General features: G+C 42.2%; 1 protein-coding gene across 2 annotated transcripts; it reads right to left on the bottom strand.

Annotated features, from left to right (window-relative positions):
- Nucleotides 1–8,225: 8,225 nt before the first annotated feature.
- Nucleotides 8,226–20,230, bottom strand: LOC115135775 (ras-related protein Rab-4B-like). Of its 2 annotated transcripts, XR_003864523.2 has the most exons (9): nucleotides 20,076–20,230; nucleotides 19,649–19,729; nucleotides 16,724–16,838; nucleotides 13,339–13,401; nucleotides 13,079–13,233; nucleotides 12,897–12,992; nucleotides 12,609–12,775; nucleotides 10,140–10,248; nucleotides 8,226–10,058 (listed from the first exon to the last, which is right to left on the bottom strand). XR_003864523.2 is itself a non-coding variant. In XM_029670849.2 (8 exons), exons 1-7 carry the CDS (start codon nucleotides 20,095–20,097, stop codon nucleotides 12,657–12,659), a joined length of 651 nt encoding a protein of 216 aa, XP_029526709.1. In that variant the 5' UTR covers nucleotides 20,098–20,230; the 3' UTR covers nucleotides 8,226–10,248; nucleotides 12,609–12,656. The 2 variants fall into 2 exon arrangements, 1 of the variants encoding a protein (XP_029526709.1); XM_029670849.2 differs by having other exon boundaries at nucleotides 8,226–10,248.
- Nucleotides 20,231–20,426: the final 196 nt, after the last annotated feature.

Genomic DNA, 20,426 nt, shown 5'->3' with positions numbered 1-20,426 from the left:
GGTACGGTGGGATTTGAAATGGTCGGTGATCTGTTTGTTCACTTGGCTTTCGAAGACTTTAGAAAGGTGTTTCTTTTGTCCGGGTGGGAAAGGGCAGTGTGGAGTGCAATAGAGATTGCGTCATCTGTGGATCTGTTGGGGCGGTATGCAAATTGGAGTGGGTCTAGAGTTTCTGAGATAATGTTGTTGATGTGAGCCATGACCAGCATTTCAAAGCACTTCATGGTTACAGATGTTAGTGCTATGGGTCGGTAGTCATTTAGGCAGGTTACCTAAGTGTTCTTGGGCACAGAGACTATGGTGGTATGCTTGAGTTATGTTGGTATTAGCGACTCAGTCAGGGACAAGTTGAAAATGTCAGTGAAGACACCTGCCAGTTGGTCAGCGCATGCTCGGAGTACATGCCCTGGTAATCCATCTGGCCCTTCGGCATTGTGAATGTTGAGCTGTTTAAAGGTCTTACTCACATCGGCTACGAAGAGCGTGATCATAGTCTTCCGGAACAGCTGATGCTCTCATGCATGCTTCCGTGTTGCTTGCCTCGAAGTGAGCATAGAAGTAAAATATCTCATCTGGTAGGCTTGTGTCATGGGGCAGCTCGCAGCTATACTTCCCTTTGTAGTCTGTAATAGTTTGCAAGCCTCATATAGCCTCATAACATGATTAAAACAATAATTTGGATATCATGGAGGGGCAGTCCTTGCATCCATAACTCTGTCTATTAATCTGAGTGGTTGCATTTCTCCAGGCCCATCCCTCAGCTTTTTACCAAAACAGAGGGGTGGCCATTTTGTTATTGTTTCATCTGTATATTTGCCCTTTAAAAAGCTGCAGCATATCAAGATATCAAAGTGTCACCAACAAAAAGGTAAACAATAGGCCTATTGCAAATGCAGTATATGGCATTCAGTAGTGCTCACTTTTCAGTAGTGCTCAAAGCATGCCATTACATGAGCGCAGCATTTATTTTTCAACCCGAATCCATGAGTCCAATCAGTCCTCCATGACAACAAAATCATAAACAACAGAGTAGGGCTGGCTATTAAGTCCTTAGTTTTGGGGTCATGCTCAGGTTAAACAATTTGGCTAATCTATATTTCCATGTTCTATTCTTGAAGATCAAGCAGTATAACATTTATTGGAATGACTGGAATTCTGATAGACTTTGGTTTTTAATGTAAAGATATAATTTAATCGTATTATTATATGTAGTAGAAAGATGGGTTAGAAGAAGCCAACATAACCAACCCATAAAGTAAAATGTAACATCCATATGTGGCCAGCTATGTAAACGTTAACAGTGATTTATCCTGCAGTAGATGTCGTTCAATTGGTAACATACATTTTTGTTTTCTAATAATGCCTCTTCAGGGGAAACTAATCTAAAAGTAACTGTAATCAGATTACATTACTAATTTTGGGTAATCCCAAAGTTATGTTACTGATTACAATTTTGGACAGGTAACTAGTAACTAACAGATTACATTTTAAAAGTAACATACCCTACCCATAGCAGTGGGAGAAAACCATTGAGGTATTGTAAAACTAACACTATCAACATGTTTGTGTGCCAATGGCTGGACTGCAGGTGATGATGGTGTAATTTAGGACAGCCACAGTGATGGCAGCAGGTCATGACGATTCGGTCATACAGCAGTTTTCACAACCCGGGAAAAGCTCTCTCTCTCTCTCTCTCTGTGTCTGTCTGTCTGTCTGTCTGTCTCTGTCGGTCTCTCTCTCTCTCTATGCTTCTTGGCTGAGACATTGTCCTCTGAGAATAGCCTGGCCACCTGCCCATCCTTCTCTCCCGTCAAGACTATTAGTCTGTGTGCAGGGTAGTGGGTGGAGGGTTAGGGGGAGGGGAGGCCACTGTAGGGAAGGGGGTGTATGGTAGTGGGGAGGAGGGGATGGTGGACAGGGGGATGGTGAACAGGGGGCCAGACTGACAATTTACTGCCGTTAAGAGGGGCCTTTTGTTCTTCGCCTGAGCCTTTAGTCACCTTTATTTTACGTCTGTAAAACGTGGATGAAGAAATACTGTGCCATGGAGATGGGCATAATGGATGTCTGTATGGTGAAGCAGTGGAGAAAGAAGGGAGAGGGGAGATGAGTGTGGCAAGGCTTTACAGCCATTCAAGGGGGATCACGGGCACTGTACTTTGATGTGCCATCTGTTGAAATCGGCTGCATTTCTGTGTCTCTGCGTGGGATGGCTCAATCAGTGGAACTCAGAGCCAGCTCTGCTCTCTATAGCAATGTGAAAAGTCTATAAATCAACCTGAGAACACAATTATGAAACATGATCAAACATATCAATTATGAATGCATCTCAGTATTGATCTGTGTCTGCTTATAGAACAGTGGTTTATCACTGAACAACAGCCAGCAGATTGTTTACAGAGCAGTCCCCAGCAGGGAGACACACTATTAGATATGTCCAGCTCATGACATCTCAATGGGAGAGCAGCCTATTGTTTCTGAAAGCTCATCTATAAAAATCCAGACTAACACAGAGGCACAACAAAACCAGAGCAACTCTCGCTCATGAAGTCAATGGTATTTTTCGACAAACCCAAATATGTGTGTATGTATCTGACACTATGAGAGGAGGATAAATGTGTACCTCATTGTTGGATAATATACTGTAGTACTTTTGATGGGGATAAGTTTGTATGTTTTGTGTATGATACTCTACCTGTAACCTTATGAAAGGTCATGCTGGTTGTTTAAGGACATACAGCCTTTCTCCTTCTCTAGGATGCTTCCAGTAGGAGTGAAAATGCACAGAGACATGTTTCAGACCCTCCCTGTATTGGAATGAAACGTTTTCCCCTGCCTTTCTCCCTAATAATTATTTCTGAGTTTCAGCCCAGTCTCATTCTGTACAGTGAGAAAAAAGTGCCGTTTTGCAAGCGTACAAAAATGGCAGCCATTATTCTTTGTTAATGTATGTCTAGACATTTGCCAGCACTAAGCGCACCCTTTTAAGGCCCTGTGATCGTATCTATGCATGTTTGCGTGTGTGTGCGTGTCAGGGTGACAAAATGGCCTCTATGAAGGACTGACCCCTTCCATCGATCACCTTCATCTGATCATTATCTCTGTTTCCCTTGAACCATTTTCTCTCCCAGTTCCCTCTTCTCTCCCCTTCTGTCTTTCTCATACTGCCCTATTCCCCAGTTACCCTTCCACAGGTCTAACCCACCCACCAGTGATATTCCAAGTATTCTCACAAACATTGAAAAAACGCTTTAAACAAGGCCCCATTTGCTTTCTTTTGTAGCCAATGTATTTTGGGCATTTCTGTTGTTGGCTGTGCTTCTTTATTTGCCTTGTGCTGCACTGTTCCTATACTCAATGTACTCAGACTCAGTAACTCATCCACAGAGTCCAGATAATATAGATCCACAGAGTCCAGATAATATAGAGGAGATACTGACTGTGGATCCTTCACTTCTCAACCCATTTGTTCTTGAGGGCTTATGACTGTTGAGCCGATCTCTTTGTCTGGGCCAGAGCGGCTAGCCACACTACAAAGGCCTGCACTGCGCCGGCCAGCCTGCTGTCATTTTTCCTCTTCTTTGTGGTGGTGTGGCAATTAAAGCACCATTGGTGGGGCTTTGTTCAGACATCTCCATACATCACAACGAAGGAGTGTCTGCCTGCCAGACCTCCATCTGAGCAATGACACTGGAGTGTCTTGTGTGTGTGTGCCTGTGTGCATGTTTAAAGAGGGGTGTGGATGACGGTCTATTGATTTGCACGTTTTTTTTAGTGCGTGAATGTAAATGTAGAGAGTGAAGCAGGGTGTTTTTTGTGTATCACTTCATCCGGGATATGCATGTTTGTGGCCAAGACTGACGCACTTCAGACAGTATTTATTCTGTTCTGTGTTTCATAATGCAATCCAACTCATTCACAAAGTGAAAATAAACACAGAACAGCTTCTTTGATCATTAGTGTTTCCCTATGGGACATGTCTGGGTCCGAGCCAACATTCCTCCAACAGAGGAGACCCAGGGCCTGCATGATGAACGCTGGCTAGATCAACCGAGACACAACCATGAAAATGAATCGACAAATCCAACACGCAAATCTTCTCAATTTCATTGAAACATTTCTAATGAAAACTGCACATGAACTATGAAACAAAAGCAAGCCTGGTTGTCTGTGTCCATGTTGCCAGACCTACTGTACACCCAGAAACGAACTAACAGGTCTAGGGTCTCATCCTCTGTTTGTTTAGTAGGTATCCATCCAACCTTAGTACTAATGTGGCTTCCAGCTGTGTCTGTGTCTGACTGGCTGGGGACAGCAGAGGAACCAGGCTCATGGAGAGGAGATGTCAAGGTCTGAAAGAGGGTGGATGAACCTATTAGTAAAATGATCTGGTCTTGGTTTTCTAATATAGTCAGACAACATATGTTGTTCATGAAAGCTTGAATGCCTTTCTGCCTGTGAAGTGTTAGAAACTCGGCCATGCCCTTAACTTTAACGCTGAAATAGTTATGTTTTTTTTTCTGCTTCTATCAAATGTTTTCCCAATTAAGGTTTGCATGTTTCTGATACACACACTCAGCCTTATTCTGAGCAGCTGTCATTGGTCACATAAGGAGACACGTATACTATACAAACACAGCGACTTAAGATCTGTGCATTTGCACACAGCTGGTGTAAACATTTTCATTTCAACCAGAAGACGAGGCCATCCATGTCATTTAATATGATGATAATATAAGGCCTTAAAGGGGACACGTATCTTAGTAAATGGCCCTGTTCCATCTGTGTGCTCACGCGTATGTCTGTGAAGCAGAGGCTGACTCAGCAGAACAGTGGCCCAGCTGTCGTCTGGTCACACGCCGGGCCCATTCATCTGTAACACTAGAGGTCAGAGGTCATAATATCAGCCCTGTGCTCTCCCATTAGGCCGTGCCCTTCAAGGGGACATACATACATTGTTGTTTGGCTTGACCCTGCAAGGGGCTAAAAGCATTAGTAGGTATTACTATTTACTCTATAATCTACTTATTATACTTGATACAAAAAAATATTTGTTCGAAAATGTAACACCAATGTCATCTGAATACGGCTTTGTTTACCTGTTGCTTGCTGACTGACATGATATTAATATTCGTGGTTCCACAGCACCACCTTGTGGTGATAGAAGTGTAACAATATGACAAGTGGTTAATTTGGGAATTTGGAGGTGGGGGAGCCCTATTTAGGGTGAGGCATAGGCTTGAACATACTTAGCCTCAACCATAAACCTAACCTAAGGTTGAACCCGGGATGTGGACATTAAACTCAGGTTAGGGCTACTGCTGTAATTACAATGTGTTACCAGTCTAGGGTTAGGGTAGTAACTAACCCTAACTGTAGTATCATATCCACATCCTGGTTCAACCCCAACTGTAGTATCATATCCACATCCTGGTTCAACCCCAACTGTAGTATCCTGGTTCAACCTCAACAGTAGTATCATGTCCACATCTGGTTCAACCCCAACTGTAGTATCATATCCACATCCTGGTTCAACCCCAACTGTAGTATCCTGGTTCAACCCCAACTGTAGTATCATATGCACATCCTGGTTCAACCCCAACTGTAGTATCATATGCACATCCTGGTTCAACCCCAACTGTAGTATCCTGGTTCAACCCCAACTGTAGTATCATGTCCACATCTGGTTCAACCCCAATATCATGTCCACATCTGGTTCAACCCCAACTGTAGTATCATATCCACATCCTGGTTCAACCCCAACTGTAGTATCCTGGTTCAACCCCAACTGTAGTATCATATCCACATCCTGGTTCAACCCCAACTGTAGTATCATGTCCACATCTGGTTCAACCCCAATATCATGTCCACATCTGGTTCAACCCCAATATCATGTCCACATCTGGTTCAACCCCAACTGTAGTATCATATCCACATCCTGGTTCAACCCCAACTGTAGTATCCTGGTTCAACCCCAACTGTAGTATCATATCCACATCCTGGTTCAACCCCAACTGTAGTATCATGTCCACATCTGGTTCAACCCCAATATCATGTCCACATCTGGTTCAACCCCAATATCATGTCCACATCTGGTTCAACCCCAATATCATGTCCACATCTGGTTCAACCCCAATATCATGTCCACATCCGGTTCAACCCCAATATCATGTCCACATCCGGTTCAACCCCAATATCATGTCCACATCTGGTTCAACTGGAGTTTCATTCCAAAACACTATATATCAATTTTCAGAAATGTTGGTAAATTTACTTTTATTGTTTAATGAATTTGAGATTGGTGTTTCACTATTCAATCATGGTATTGAATACGTCACCCACAAAGCATCGTTACCCATCACTCCACAAAAAAAACGCTGCTCTTGCAGAGAAAGTGACGTCACCGATTGAAACGCTATTAGCTAGCCATTTCACATCGGTTACACCAACCCCCCACCCACAGCAACCAGTGATCCGGGTCACGGCAGTGTAACAGATGTAAATCGTACTCTCCTTGCGTTGTGTTTTGTCCAAATAAATCACATCAGCCAGTGGTCCCAGTTGAGCATCATTTATTTATGGTGTTAAAAAGGAAACGGCACGTTAGTTGTGCAGGGCTTCACGGTATTGATGGCTGTTGATGGCAAAATCTGTAGCATGAAGACAACTGTGTTAGCAGTGGGCTTATGCTAACTAACACTTATTTACAGCAATCCTATGCCAAAGCCCCTCAATCCCTACCATATACCCACACATGTAAAAATCAATCATGTACAGCAAACTTGTACACATTGTAAAATGGAAAACAGTATTCAGAACGTGACCTACACCTTGCATCACATTTTCATACTGGGAAGACCTGACGTTCGCGATCTCCCCCTCTCTGCAAGCGGGGCCAATCACAACACGCCTTAGTCATCAGAGTTGAACCAACCAATAAGAATGCTTGAACATTAAATACCCCTTTCTTTAGAGGCAAGTGGAAACAACCAACCCTGTTACATTTGTTTGAAACCTATCACTAAATGGACGTAATTTTAGAAAGACAAATAATCACATTTAGTTGCAAAACGAAAAAACAATATGACATCTGTCCTCTGGTCAAAAGTAGTGCCATTCGGGACAAGGCCTAACCAAACACTATAGCATGATACTGGATTTATAATGGGTTGAATTTGTTAAATATACAGGATACGATACTTATAGCGTTTCGCAACAAAACGCATTTTAATACACACCTATGATTCTATTAATTTAAAATCTGAGAACAGTAATATTTTACAAACACAAAAAGGTACCTATAAGCATTCGTTTCTCGTGAAAATGTGTGTATATATAGCATTTTGAAAAAAACTCTTCAACCACAACCCTAATGTTGTTTTATGCTACTTTTATTCAACTTTTCTCTTTGATCATGAAAGGTGCTGGAGCTTGGCTCTCCCTTTAACCCAAGGTGCTGGAGTTGGCTCTCCCTTTAACCCAAGGTGCTGGAGTTGGCTCTCCCTTTAACCCAAGGTGCAGGAGTTGCCTCTCCCTTTAACCCAAGGTGAAGGAGCATGCCTCTCCCTTTAACCCAAGGTGCAGGAGTTGCCTCTCCATTTAACCCAAGGTGCAGGAGCTTGGCTCTCCCTTTAACCCAAGGTGCTGGAGTTGGCTCTCCCTTTAACCCAAGGTGAAGGAGCATGCCTCTCCCTTTAACCCAAGGTGCAGGAGTTGCCTCTCCCTTTAACCCAAGGTGAAGGAGCATGCCTCTCCCTTTAACCCAAGGTGCAGGAGTTGCCTCTCCATTTAACCCAAGGTGCAGGAGCTTGGCTCTCCCTTTAACCCAAGGTGCAGGAGCTTGGCTCTCCCTTTAACCCAAGGTGCAGGAGCTTGGCTCTCCCTTTAACCCAAGGTGCAGGAGCTTGGCTCTCCCTTTAACCCAAGGTGCAGGAGCTTGGCTCTCCCTTTAACCCAAGGTGCTGGAGCTTGGCTCTCCCTTTAACCCAAGGTGCTGGAGCTTGGCTCTCCCTTTAACCCAAGGTGCAGGAGCTTGGCTCTCCCTTTAACCCAAGGTGCAGGAGCTTGGCTCTCCCTTTAACCCAAGGTGCAGGAGCCAGGTAGCTCTGGCTCAATTTAACCACTGAAGATGATTCATCCTGTGTAGGATCTGACTCCGGAACAGGGGTGTGTAAAATGTGTGTCAGCCACAGTCATACCAATGGGAAGTGATAGAGAAAGTGTAATTCATTTGGTTTAATTATTTATTAATTTAAGATCATACAGGCTTTGCAAAGGAATGGCAGTGCTTCAGTTCAATAATTATCTAGCACACAAACGTCATATGTAAGATCATAGTCCAGATATATGCATCTACTAAAACCAATCACACAAACAACTTTAAAAATGGAGATACTCACGTTTGTGCTTTACTTCGGTCCATCAATGACAATCTGGTTTGAGTGGATTTAGATATGGCCTCAACCCTTTCATAATCATTGCACAATACCTCACATGTAAAATACATATTTGTTTTCCCCCTAACCTGACGTTTATGAGTCATCCAGATCCAATGCACACTGTCTTCATTCATTCATTCATTCATTCATTCATTCATACATACAAACAAACGACTGTTGGGCTTGCCTCCAACTCCTAAACACATGAAGAAAAGTATGTGGACACCTGCTCGTTAAACATCTAATTCCAAAATCATGGGCATTAATATGGAGTTGGTCCCCCCTTTGCTGCTATAATAGCCTCCACTCTTCAAGGAATGCTTTCCATTAATGTTGGGACATTGCTGTGGGGACTTGCTTCCATTCAGCCACAAGAGCATTAGTGAGGTCGGGCACTGATGTTGGGCGATTAGGCCTGGCTCACAGTTGGCGTTCCAAAACATCCCAAAGTTGTTCGATGGGGTTGAGGTCAGGGCTCTGTGCAAGTCAGTCAAGTTCTTCCACTGCGATCTCAACAAAACATTTCTGTATGGACCTCGCTTTGTGCTTGGTGCCATTGTCATGCTGAAACAACTTTACAGTTGGTACTATGCATTGGGGCAGATTCGTTTGTCGGACTGCCAGATGGTGAAGCGTGGTTCATCACTCCAGAGAACGCGTTTCCACTGCTCCAGAGTCCAACAGCAGCGAGCTTTACACCACTCCAGCCAACGCCTGGCATTGTGATCTTAGGCTTGTGTGGCTGCACGGCTATGGAGAGAGAGCATGAAGCTCCCGACGAACAGTTTTTGTGCTGACGTTGCTTCCAGAGGCAGTTTGGAACTAGGTAGTGAGTATTGCAACCCGAGGACAGATTATTTTTACGCACTTCAACACTCGGTGGTCCCATTCTGTGAGCTTGTGTGGCCTAAAACTTTGCGGCTGAGCAGTTGTTGCCACTTCACAATAACAGTACTTACAAATGACCGGGGCAGCTGTAGCAGGGCAGAAATACGATGAACTGACTTGTTGGTAAGGTGGCATCCTATGATGGTGTCACGTTGAAAGTCACTGAGCTCTTCAGTAAGGCCATTCTCTTGCTAATGTTTGTCTATGGAGACTGCATGGCGGTGTGCTCGACTTTATACACCTGTGTCTGAAATAGCTGAATCTACTAATTTGAGGGGGTCCACATACTTTGTGTGTATGTATATATATGTGTATTAACGTTGTCAAAATTGTACTCACACAGTACTGTATGTGTACACTGTGACTACCATAGAAGTTCCCTGCTTTTTACAGTCTCAAAACATTGTACACCAATGTCACAAATGTTATTTCCTTTTGATATATTCACAACATTTTTCAACACAACCAATAAATAGGCTAAACTTTTATAGAGATCGAACACAAATAAAAGTCTGGTGTTGTGTTCTCCTTACACCATGTCAGTCCCATCACTGTCTACAAGCTTTGACCTGACTTTCACCAGCTTTATATCAATAGAGTGAACAGTGAGAGGTGTATGAGCTGCTGTGGCTGTTGCTTCTGAATAAAGACATTGAAAACAAACATCCTGATGTGTGTCCATGGGCCTGGCTCTGATTGGTCAGGTCTCTCTGCTGATGTCACTTGTAGTCCCTGGCGATGCACAGCGGAGCAGTATTCAGAGAGAGACAGGCCTGGAGAAGAGTAGCTCAATGACTGGACCCAGATACTCACATCACAGTTCCTGATCAAGACGCTAACCCAGCCTTAAGTTCCACACAGGGTCTCTCCAGCAATTTTCCAGGAGCAGGGGTCAAAAGTCACAGGGCAGTCCTCTAAAAGCCTGAGTGTGCAGAGACGGTTAAAGGAAAGATGTTAAATCTCTCTCTGCCCAGTGTACAAGTTCAGCCCAGTTCGCTAAATACCAATAATTTAACTGATCTAGGGCCGACTAAAGAAGGAGCCAGAGATCAAGATAACCAGAAGAAGAAGAAACTTGACCATCCTCCCTCTCCTACTGGCTTTCATAAATTTTGCCATTACTCTCCTGAAGTTGTCAGTAATAGGCTACACGAGGAGTCAGCAAACCTTCATGTGGAATGCCAATTTATTTGACCAATTCTACCGGCAGTTCATATGCACATTTTCGTAAAACAGTTTAATTTAATTTATAATAACTTTTTCATATCTCAAAATCATTGTCATGTGGTTAATCAAAATTCTATCCAAATCTAAATGAAAATGATAAACCTAAAAAGTTACTTCTACTGCCATCGCCAAATATGTAAAAATAGCCTATAAAGCTAACAAATAAAAATATTGCGGCCTGCAGGTAGAAAATATCCTGATAAAAATAAATATCACATTGGCTACGCATGGCCACGCATTGCCTGTCTGCAACAAACTGTCCTTGCAACATTGTATCAAATATTCTGGGCTCTCAGAGTTTCCAGAGCCAGTGAGCTCGGGACAGACACAGCTGTAGGCTATTTAGCAAGGAAGAAGAAGTAATCGGTATAACTATTTTATGATCAGAGAATTACATTTTTCCCTTTCACTCTGAGTGGTTATTGAAAGGGAGAGCACTGGAAATATTTTCAAATACATTGAGGAACTATTGTCATTCTCAATGGATTGAAAAACAGACTTTGTTGGGAGAATGTCAAGAGTGTGCAAAGCTGTCATCAAGGCAAAGGGTGGCTACTTAGAAGAATCTCAAATATATTTAGAATTGTTTAACACTTTTTTTGATTACTACATGATTCCATGTTATTTCATAGTTTTCAGGTCTTCACTATTAATCTACAATGTAGAAAATAGTACAAATAAAGAAAAACCCTGGAATGAGTAGGTGTGTCCCAACTTTTGACTGGTGCTGTATGTAATGGGGAATTGATAGACACTAACAATCAAACGCAAAAACAAACAAAAAATCACAATGAAGTTATGAAACAATGAATATGCACAAATTGGTTTTCTGGAGAGAGAAATGCATTGTGCAGCCACACTCCCCTTCTTTGACTGTGCCATCCCCGTGGTCGGCGCAATGGATTAGTTCACTGAGATGGCTGCGAATAAGACCGGTGTCTCGTGTGCCATCAAAAAAATAATAATAATCACACACACACTAACGTTCAAAAGTTTGGGGTCACTTAGAAATGTTCTTGTTTTTGAAAGAAAAGCTGTTTTTTTTGTCCATTAAAATGACATGAAATTGATCAGAAATATAGTGTAGACATTGTTAATGTTGTCAATGACTATTGTAGCTGTAAACTGCTAATTTTTAATGGAATATCTACATAGGTGTACAGAGGCCCATTATCAGCAACCATCCCTCCTGTGTTCCAATGGCACGTTGTATTAGCTAATCCAAGTTTATCATTTTAAAAGGCTAATTGATCATTAGAAAACCCTTTTGCAAATATGTAAGCACAACTGAAAACTGTTTAAAGATGATTAAAGAAGCAATAAAACTGGCCTTCTTTAGACTAGTTAAGTATCTGGAGTATCAGCATTTGTGGGTTCGATTACAGGCTCAAAATGGCCAGAAACAAAGAACTAGCTTCTGAAACTCGTCAGTCTATTCTTGTTCTGTGAAATGATGGCTATTTCATGCGAGAAATTGCCAAAAAACTGAAGATCTCATACAACGCTGTGTACTACTCCCTTCAGAGGACAGCGCAAACTGGCTCTAACCAGAATAGAAAGAGGAGTGGGAGGCCCCAGTGCACAACTGAGCATGAGGACAAGTACATTAGAATGTCTAGTTTGAGAAACAGACGCCTCACAAGTCCTCAAATGGCAGCTGCATTAACTTCTCTAGGGTAGGGTGCAGCATTTGGAATTTTGGATGAAAAGCATGCCCAAACTGCCTTCTACTCAGGCCCAGAAGAAAGGATATGCATATAATGAGTATATTCGGATAGAAAACACACTAATGTTTCCAGAACTGTTCAAATAATGTCTGTGAGTATAACAGAACTGATTTGGCAGGCGAAAACCTGAGAAAATCCATTCAGGAAGTAGGATTTTTTGTTGTTGTAGTTTTCGAAAGAAAATGTTGGTCGACCAACAGCCTATCGACCAGTCGAATAATTGGGGACAGCCCTAAGATTATCACACTAATAGATTATCAATTGAAGAAATACAAAACACTTGTAAGGAGCCATACTTATCAGTGTAGGTTTAATACAAGCTACTTACCTGGAGACATGGGATTTGTGTGTCTTAGAGCTGGGTTAGCATTAGCCTTTAACAGTTGCACTGATCTCTGCCCTGTTCTGAGCCAGCCTGTGGCGACTGGCGAAGCTGCCTCACCGTCGTGTCACCATACTGGATCCCTGAGCCCATCCGCTCTGGGTCTAACTCACCTACAGAGGAGACACATCGACGTATTAAACATGAGAAAACTCATCCAAAGATACAGTTAGCACTTCAGCGAATGTGGATGCCTATATATCACTAGTGCACTACATTGCTCTGCGTTATTACCTGACTCTATCTTGTTGATGATGGTGCGACCACATTTGAGGAAGGCCTCCTCCACGTTTTCTCCGGTGAGGGCGCTCGTCTCCAGGAACATCACTTCTGTTTTTATAACAACATGGACTAATTAAGTAATCAATCTCCTTTATCTATAGTCACAACCATCACTCAGTATGCAGGGTCATTACCATTCTCCTGGGCAAAACGGGATGCCTCAAGGAAAGTGACCTCTCTGTCAGCTTCTAGGTCCTTCTTGTTCCCACAGAGGATAATGACGATGTTTGGACTGGCCAGTGTCCGAGCGTCTGTCAACCAGTTGGTCAGGGAATTGTAAGTTTCCCGACTTGGATACCCAGAGACACAGAAGTATATTCAAGTAAAATATTAAATGGGTCCACTGTCATCTAATATGGGGTTAATTTGGGATTAGTGTAAATCAGGGTCTTACCTGGTGATGTCATAAACCAGGAGAGCCCCTGCTGCCCCTCTGTAATAACTGCGAGTCACTGATCTGAGGTCAGGGGGAAACAAGAGTGTCAGACAGAGGAGCCGTCTCTTTCCAACATCATGATGTAGAACATAATGTAGCATCCACTAATACTTACGTCAAAGGGAAAAGTCGGAAACAACAACTCCCTTACGCTGATCCTCAACACAGGGGCCCCACAAGGGTGCATGCTTAGCCCCCTCCTGTACTCCTTGTTCTCCCATGACGTGCGTGGCCACGCAGGCTTCCAACTCAATCGTCAAGTTTGCAGTCGACACAACAGTAGTAGGCCTGATTACCAATAATGACAAGAAAGGGAGGAGGTGAGGGCCCTGGTGGAGTGGTGCAAGGAAAATAACCTCTCCCTCAATGCCAACAAAGTAATGGAGCTGATTGTGAACTTCAGGAGACAGCAGAGGGAGCACGCCCCCATCCACAGAGCCGCAGCGGAGAAGGTGGAAAGCTTCAAGTTCCTCGGCGTACACATCACTGACAATCTGAAATGGTCCACCCACACAGACAGTGTGGTGAAGGCGCCGCAACAGTGTATCTTCAACCTCAGGAGGAAGAATACATTTGGCTCTTAAGACCCTCAAACTTTTACAGATGCACCATTGAGAGCATCCTGTCGGGCTATTTCACCGCTCGGTACAGCAACTGCACCGCCCGCAACCGCAGGGAACTCCAGAGGGTGGTGCGGTCTGCCAAACGCATCACAGGGGGCACACTACCTGCCCCCCAGGACACCTACAATACCCGAAGTCACAGGAAGGCCAAAAAGATCATCAAAGACTACAACCACCCGAGCCACGGCCTGTTCAACCCACTATCATCCAGAAGGCGAGGTCAGTACAGGTGCATCAAAGCTGGAAGCGAGAGACTGAAAAACCTGATGGTTACTCTGGCAGAGCTCCTCTGTGGAGAAGGGAGAACCTTCCAGAAGGACAACCATCCCTGCAGCACTCCACCAATCAGGCCTTTATGGTAGAGTGGCCAGACGGAAGTCACTCCTCAGTAAAAGGCACATGAGCTCTTTGGCCTGAATGGCAAGCATCACATCTGGAGGAAACCTGGCACCACCCCTGCCTTGAAGCATGGTGGTGGTAGCATCATGCTGTGGGGTTGTTTTTCAGCGGCAGGGACTGGGAGACTAGTCAGGATTGAGGCAAAGATGAACGGAGCAAAGAGAGATCCTGATGAAAAACTGCTCCAGAGCGCTCGGGACCTCCAGACTGGGGTGAAGGTTCACATTCCAACAGGCCAACGACCCTAACGTACCCTACCTAACGTAGGAGTGACTTTGGGATGTCCTTGAGTGGCCCGGCCAGAGCCCGGATTGGAACCAGATCGAACATCTCTGAATAGACCTTAAAATAGCTGTGCAGCAACGCTCCCCATCCAACCTGACAGAGCTTGAGAGGATCTGCAGAGAAGAATGGGAGAAACTCCCCAAATACAGGTGAACCAAGCTAGTAGCGTCATACCCAAGAAGACTCTAGGCTGTAATCGCTGCCAAAGGTGGTTCAACAAAGTACTGAGTAAAGGGTCTGAATACTAAATTGTAAATGTGATATTTAAATTTTTATTTTTTAATAAATTAGCAAACATTTCTGGGGTATTGTGTGCAGATTGATGAGGGTAAAAAAGCAATTTAATCAATTTTAGAATAAGGCTGTAACGTAACAAAATGTGGAAAAAGTTCATTCTACTCCGGAATTCGACATTGCTCGTCCTAATATAGAAAATAAATCCCTTTTACTTTTAGATGTGTGAATTAAAGCAGGAAGCACCAGTGACTCAATTAATTTTAAAAAGTGGTCAGATGAAGCAGATGCTAAACTACAGGCCTGATTTGCTAGCACAGACTGGAATATGTTCCGGGATTCCTTCGATTGCATTGAGGAGTACACCACATTAGTCATTGGCTTCATCAATAAGTGCACCGATGACGTTGTCCCCACAGTGACCGTACGTACATACCCCAACCAGAAACCATGGATTACAGGCAATATCCGCACTGAGCTAAAGGCTAGAGCTGCCGCTTTCAAGGAGCAGGACTCTAACCCGGAAGCTTATAAGAAATCCCGCTATGCCGTCCGACGAACCATCAAACAGGCAAATTGTCAATACAGGACTAAGATCGAATCGTACTACACCGGCTCCAACGCTCGTCGGATGTGGCAGGGCTTGCAAACCATTACAGACTACAAAGGGAAGCACAGCTGAGAACTGCCCAGTGACACGAGCCTACCAGAAGAGCTAAACTACTTCTATGCTTGCTTCGAGGCAAATAACACTGAAACATCCATGAGAGCACCAGCTGTTCCGGAAGACTGTGTGATCACGCTCTCCGTAGCCGATGTGAGTAAGACCTTTAAACAGGTCAACATTCACAAGGCCGCAGGGCCAGACAGATTACCAGGACGTGTACTGCGAGCATTCGCTGACCAACTGGCAGGTGTCTTCAATGACATTTTCAACCTCTCCTTGTCCGAGTCTGTAATACCAACATGTTTTAAGCAGACCACCATAGTCCCTGTGCCCAAGAACACTAAGGTAACCTGCCTAAATTACTACTGACCCGTAGCACTTCTGTAGCCATGAAGTGCTTTGAAAGGCTGGTCATGGCTCACATGAACACCATTATCCCAGAGACCCACTCCAACTTGCATACTGTCCTAACAGATCCACAGATGATGCAATTTATATTGCACTCCACACTGCCCTTTCCCACCTGGACAAAAAGTACACCTATGTGAGAATGCTATTCATTGACTACAGCTCAGCGTTCAACACCATAGTGCCCTCAAAGCTCATCAATAAGCTAAGGACCCTGGGACTAAACACCTCCCTCTGCAACTGGACCCTGGACTTTGACAGGCCGCCCCCAGGTGGCCACATTGATCCTCAACACAGGGGCACCGACAAACTAACATGGTCCAAGCACACCAAGACCGTAGTGAAGATGGCACGACAAAACCATTTCCCCCCAGGAGACTGAAAAGATTTGTCATGGGTCCTCAGATCCTCAAAAGGTTCTACAGCTGCACCATTGAGAGCATCCTGAATGATTGCGTCACCGCCTGGTATGGCAACTGCTCGGCCTCTGACCGCAAGCCACTACAGAGGGTAGTGCGTACGGCCCAGTCCACCACTGGGGCAAAGCCTCCTGCCATCCAGGACCTCTATACCAGGCTGTATTTTTTGGGGGGGTTAGGGGCTCGTAAGTAAGCATGTCACTGTAAGGTTGTATTCGGCGCATGTGACTAATAACATTTGATTTGATCAAATGAACATCCTGCTGAGATATCAGATAACAAGCATCCTGTTAATTAGAGCTACCTACCGGAATCGCTCCTGTCCAGCTGTGTCCCAGATCTGCAACTTGACCGTCTTGCCAGCGACCATTACCACCCGGGAGCCAAACTCCACCCCGATGGTGTGGCTGGAGTCCTGCTTGACTACATGGGACAGAACAGACAACACAAAACAAAACAGACTCTGTTGCACATGGTGGTAGAGAAGCTTTGCTGGCATATTTCATGTTGTCTCATAGAGCCTAATGTAAATGTAGAGTAAACATATCCAAAAACTTGGTAGTGATACCAGTGAATATACCAATCAGTACCCTATTATAACATTCCAGTACCATAATAACACATTCCAGTACCATAACATTCCAGTACCATAATAACACATTACAGTACCCTACTATAACATTACAGTACCATAATAACACATTACAGTACCATAACATTACAGTACCATAATAACACATTACAGTACCCTACTATAACAATACAGTACCATAACATTACAGTACCCTACTATAACAATACAGTACCCTACTATAACAATACAGTACCCTACTATAACATTACAGTACCATAATATAACATTACAGTACCATAATATAACATTACAGTACCCTACTATAACAATACTGTACCCTACTATAACATTACAGTACCCTACTATAACATTACAGTACCATAATAACACATTACAGTACAATAACACATTACAGTACCATAATAACACATTACAGTACCATAATATAACATTACCCTACTATAACATTACAGTACCATAATATAACATTACAGTACCATAATATAACATTACAGTACCCTATTATAATATTACAGTACCATAATATAACATTATAGTACCATAACACATTACAGTACTATAATATAACATTACAGTACCCTACTATAACATTACAGTACCATAATAACACATTACAGTACTATAACATTACAGTACCATAATATAACATTACAGTACCATAATATAACAGCACAGTACCATAATAACACATTACAGTACCATAACAATACAGTACCATAACATTACAGTACCCTACTATAACATTACAGTACCATAATATAAAATTACAGTACCATAATATAAAATTACAGTACCTTAATATAACATTACAGTACCCTACTATAACATTACAGTACCTTACTATAACATTACCATAACATTACAGTCCCCTACTATAACATTACAGTACCCTACTATAACATTACAGTTCCATCATAACATTACAGTACCGTAATATAACATTACCATAACATTACATTACCATAACATTACAGTGCCCTACTATAACATTACAGTGCCCTACTATAACATTACAGTGCCCTACTATAACATTACAGTGCCCTACTATAACATTACAGTACCCTACTATAACATTACAGTATCATAACATTACAGTGCCCTACTATAACATTACAGTGCCCTACTATAACATTACAGTACCATAATAACAAATTACAGTACCATAATAACACATTACAGTACAATAACACATTACAGTACCATAATAACACATTACAGTACTATAATATAACATTACATTTACATTTACATTTAAGTCATTTAGCAGACGCTCTTATCCAGAGCGACCCTACTATAATATTACAGTACCATAATAACACATTACAGTACTATAACATTACAGTACCATAATATAACATTACAGTACCATAATATAACAGCACAGTACCATAATAACACATTACAGTACCATAACAATACAGTACCATAACATTACAGTACCCTACTATAACATTACAGTACCATAATATAAAATTACAGTACCATAATATAAAATTACAGTACCCTACTTTAACATTACAGTACCTTAATATAACATTACAGTACCCTACTATAACATTACAGTACCTTACTATAACATTACAGTACCCTACTATAACATTACCATAACATTACAGTCCCCTACTATAACATTACAGTCCCCTACTATAACATTACAGTACCCTACTATAACATTACAGTGCCCTACTATAACATTACAGTTCCATCATAACATTACAGTACCTTAATATAACATTACAGTACCGTAATATAACATTACCATAACATTACAGTACCCTACTAAAACATTACCATAACATTACATTATCATAACATTACAGTACCTTACTATAACATTACAGTGCCCTACTATAACATTACAGTGCCCTACTATAACATTACAGTGCCCTACTATAACATTACAGTACCCTACTACAACATTACAGTGCCCTACTATAACATTACAGTGCCCTACTATAACATTACAGTGCCCTACTATAACATTACAGTGCCCTACTATAACATTAGTGCCCTACTATAACATTACAGTACCCTACTATAACATTACAGTATCATAACATTACAGTGCCCTACTATAACATTACAGTGCCCTACTATAACATTACAGTGCCCTACTATAACATTACAGTACCCTACTATAACATTACGGTACCCTACTATAACATTACCATAACATTACAGTCCCCTACTATAACATTACAGTACCCTACTATAACAATACAGTGCCCTATTATAACATTACAGTGCCCTACTATAACATTACAGTGCCCTACTATAACATTACAGTGCCCTACTATAACATTACAGTACCTTAATATAACATTACAGTACCGTAATATAACATTACAGTACCGTAATATAACATTACAGTGCCCTACTATAACATTACAGTGCCTTACTATAACATTACAGTACCCTACTATAACATTACCATAACATTACAGTCCCCTACTATAACATTACAGTGCCCTACTATAACATTACAGTGCCCTACTATAACATTACAGTGCCCTACTATAACATTACCATAATATTACCCTACTATAACATTACAGTGCCATCTCCATGAGGCCAGTGATCTTTAAGACGTGCATATACTGTTTCTGAAAGTTATCCATTTAATAACAATTTCACTTACACTTGTTTTCTATAAATTGATGGAGAAGACAGGATTTCCCTGATCCCGCACTTCCAATCACCAAGAATTTAAAAAGGAAATCTGGAAAAGAACGAAGGAGAAGAAATTATGATAACACATTTACTACATCACACGACTACAACAGACTGACCACATGGAAGCAGCCAAGAGCAGAGACGTTGAAAGCCGCGATGTCTTTTTCTCACAAATCAAACAGAAGCAGTGGTTACGGTTACTGACGACGAGTGTTACAGATCTAGAGAACTAGCTAACTATCTTATAGACTGACAAGTAATGTAAGTAATGTTTACTAAGTTGCTAGCTATAGGCGGCTGTCTAGCCTACAAGCTTCATCTTGTTTCTTATCCCAGACAAAAGAACAACCCGCATAGCATATTAAAGTGACGCCAAATATTGCTTTGCTTACCATATGTTTCTGTCATTTCCATTGATGGATTCAAGGTCTTCGAGTGCTGAAATGTCAATAAATAACTTATTGGCGTTTCAAAAATTGCCACAAATCCCGTTTAATCAGAAGGATTCATCCACATAAATTGTTTTGCCATCCAAGACAGACGTACGTGATGACGACAATTGCGACGTTCTAGCTACGTAAAATTATTTGTAGAAGACGGGGACGCTTCATGGACTGTAGGCTTTGTCGCTTGTAGCATGTTGGATCAATATTTTACTCTCAGTGAGATGATAACATGAATGTTATGTTTCTGATAATTATTTAGGCATATATAATTGTAGAATTATTTAATTTGATGAATAA

This window comes from Oncorhynchus nerka, linkage group LG10 (assembly GCF_034236695.1).
Source record: "Oncorhynchus nerka isolate Pitt River linkage group LG10, Oner_Uvic_2.0, whole genome shotgun sequence".
NCBI classification, from domain to species: Eukaryota; Metazoa; Chordata; class Actinopteri; order Salmoniformes; family Salmonidae; genus Oncorhynchus; species Oncorhynchus nerka.
The sequence above is the reverse complement of the archived record's forward strand: the minus strand, read 5'-3'. Positions and strand labels throughout refer to the sequence as shown.

What these genes read in the sequence shown, in the direction of transcription:
- LOC115135775 (XM_029670849.2), bottom strand. Translation starts at nt 20,097, where the DNA reads ATGGAAATGACAGAAACATATG. An exon ending in TCAATTTATAGAAAACAAGT is followed by an intron (nt 16,839 to 19,648) that starts GTAAGTGAAATT and finishes TGTCCCATGTAG; the next exon opens with TCAAGCAGGACTCCAGCCAC. An exon ending in CCGTTTTGCCCAGGAGAATG is followed by an intron (nt 12,993 to 13,078) that starts GTAATGACCCTG and finishes TTATAAAAACAG; the next exon opens with AAGTGATGTTCCTGGAGACG.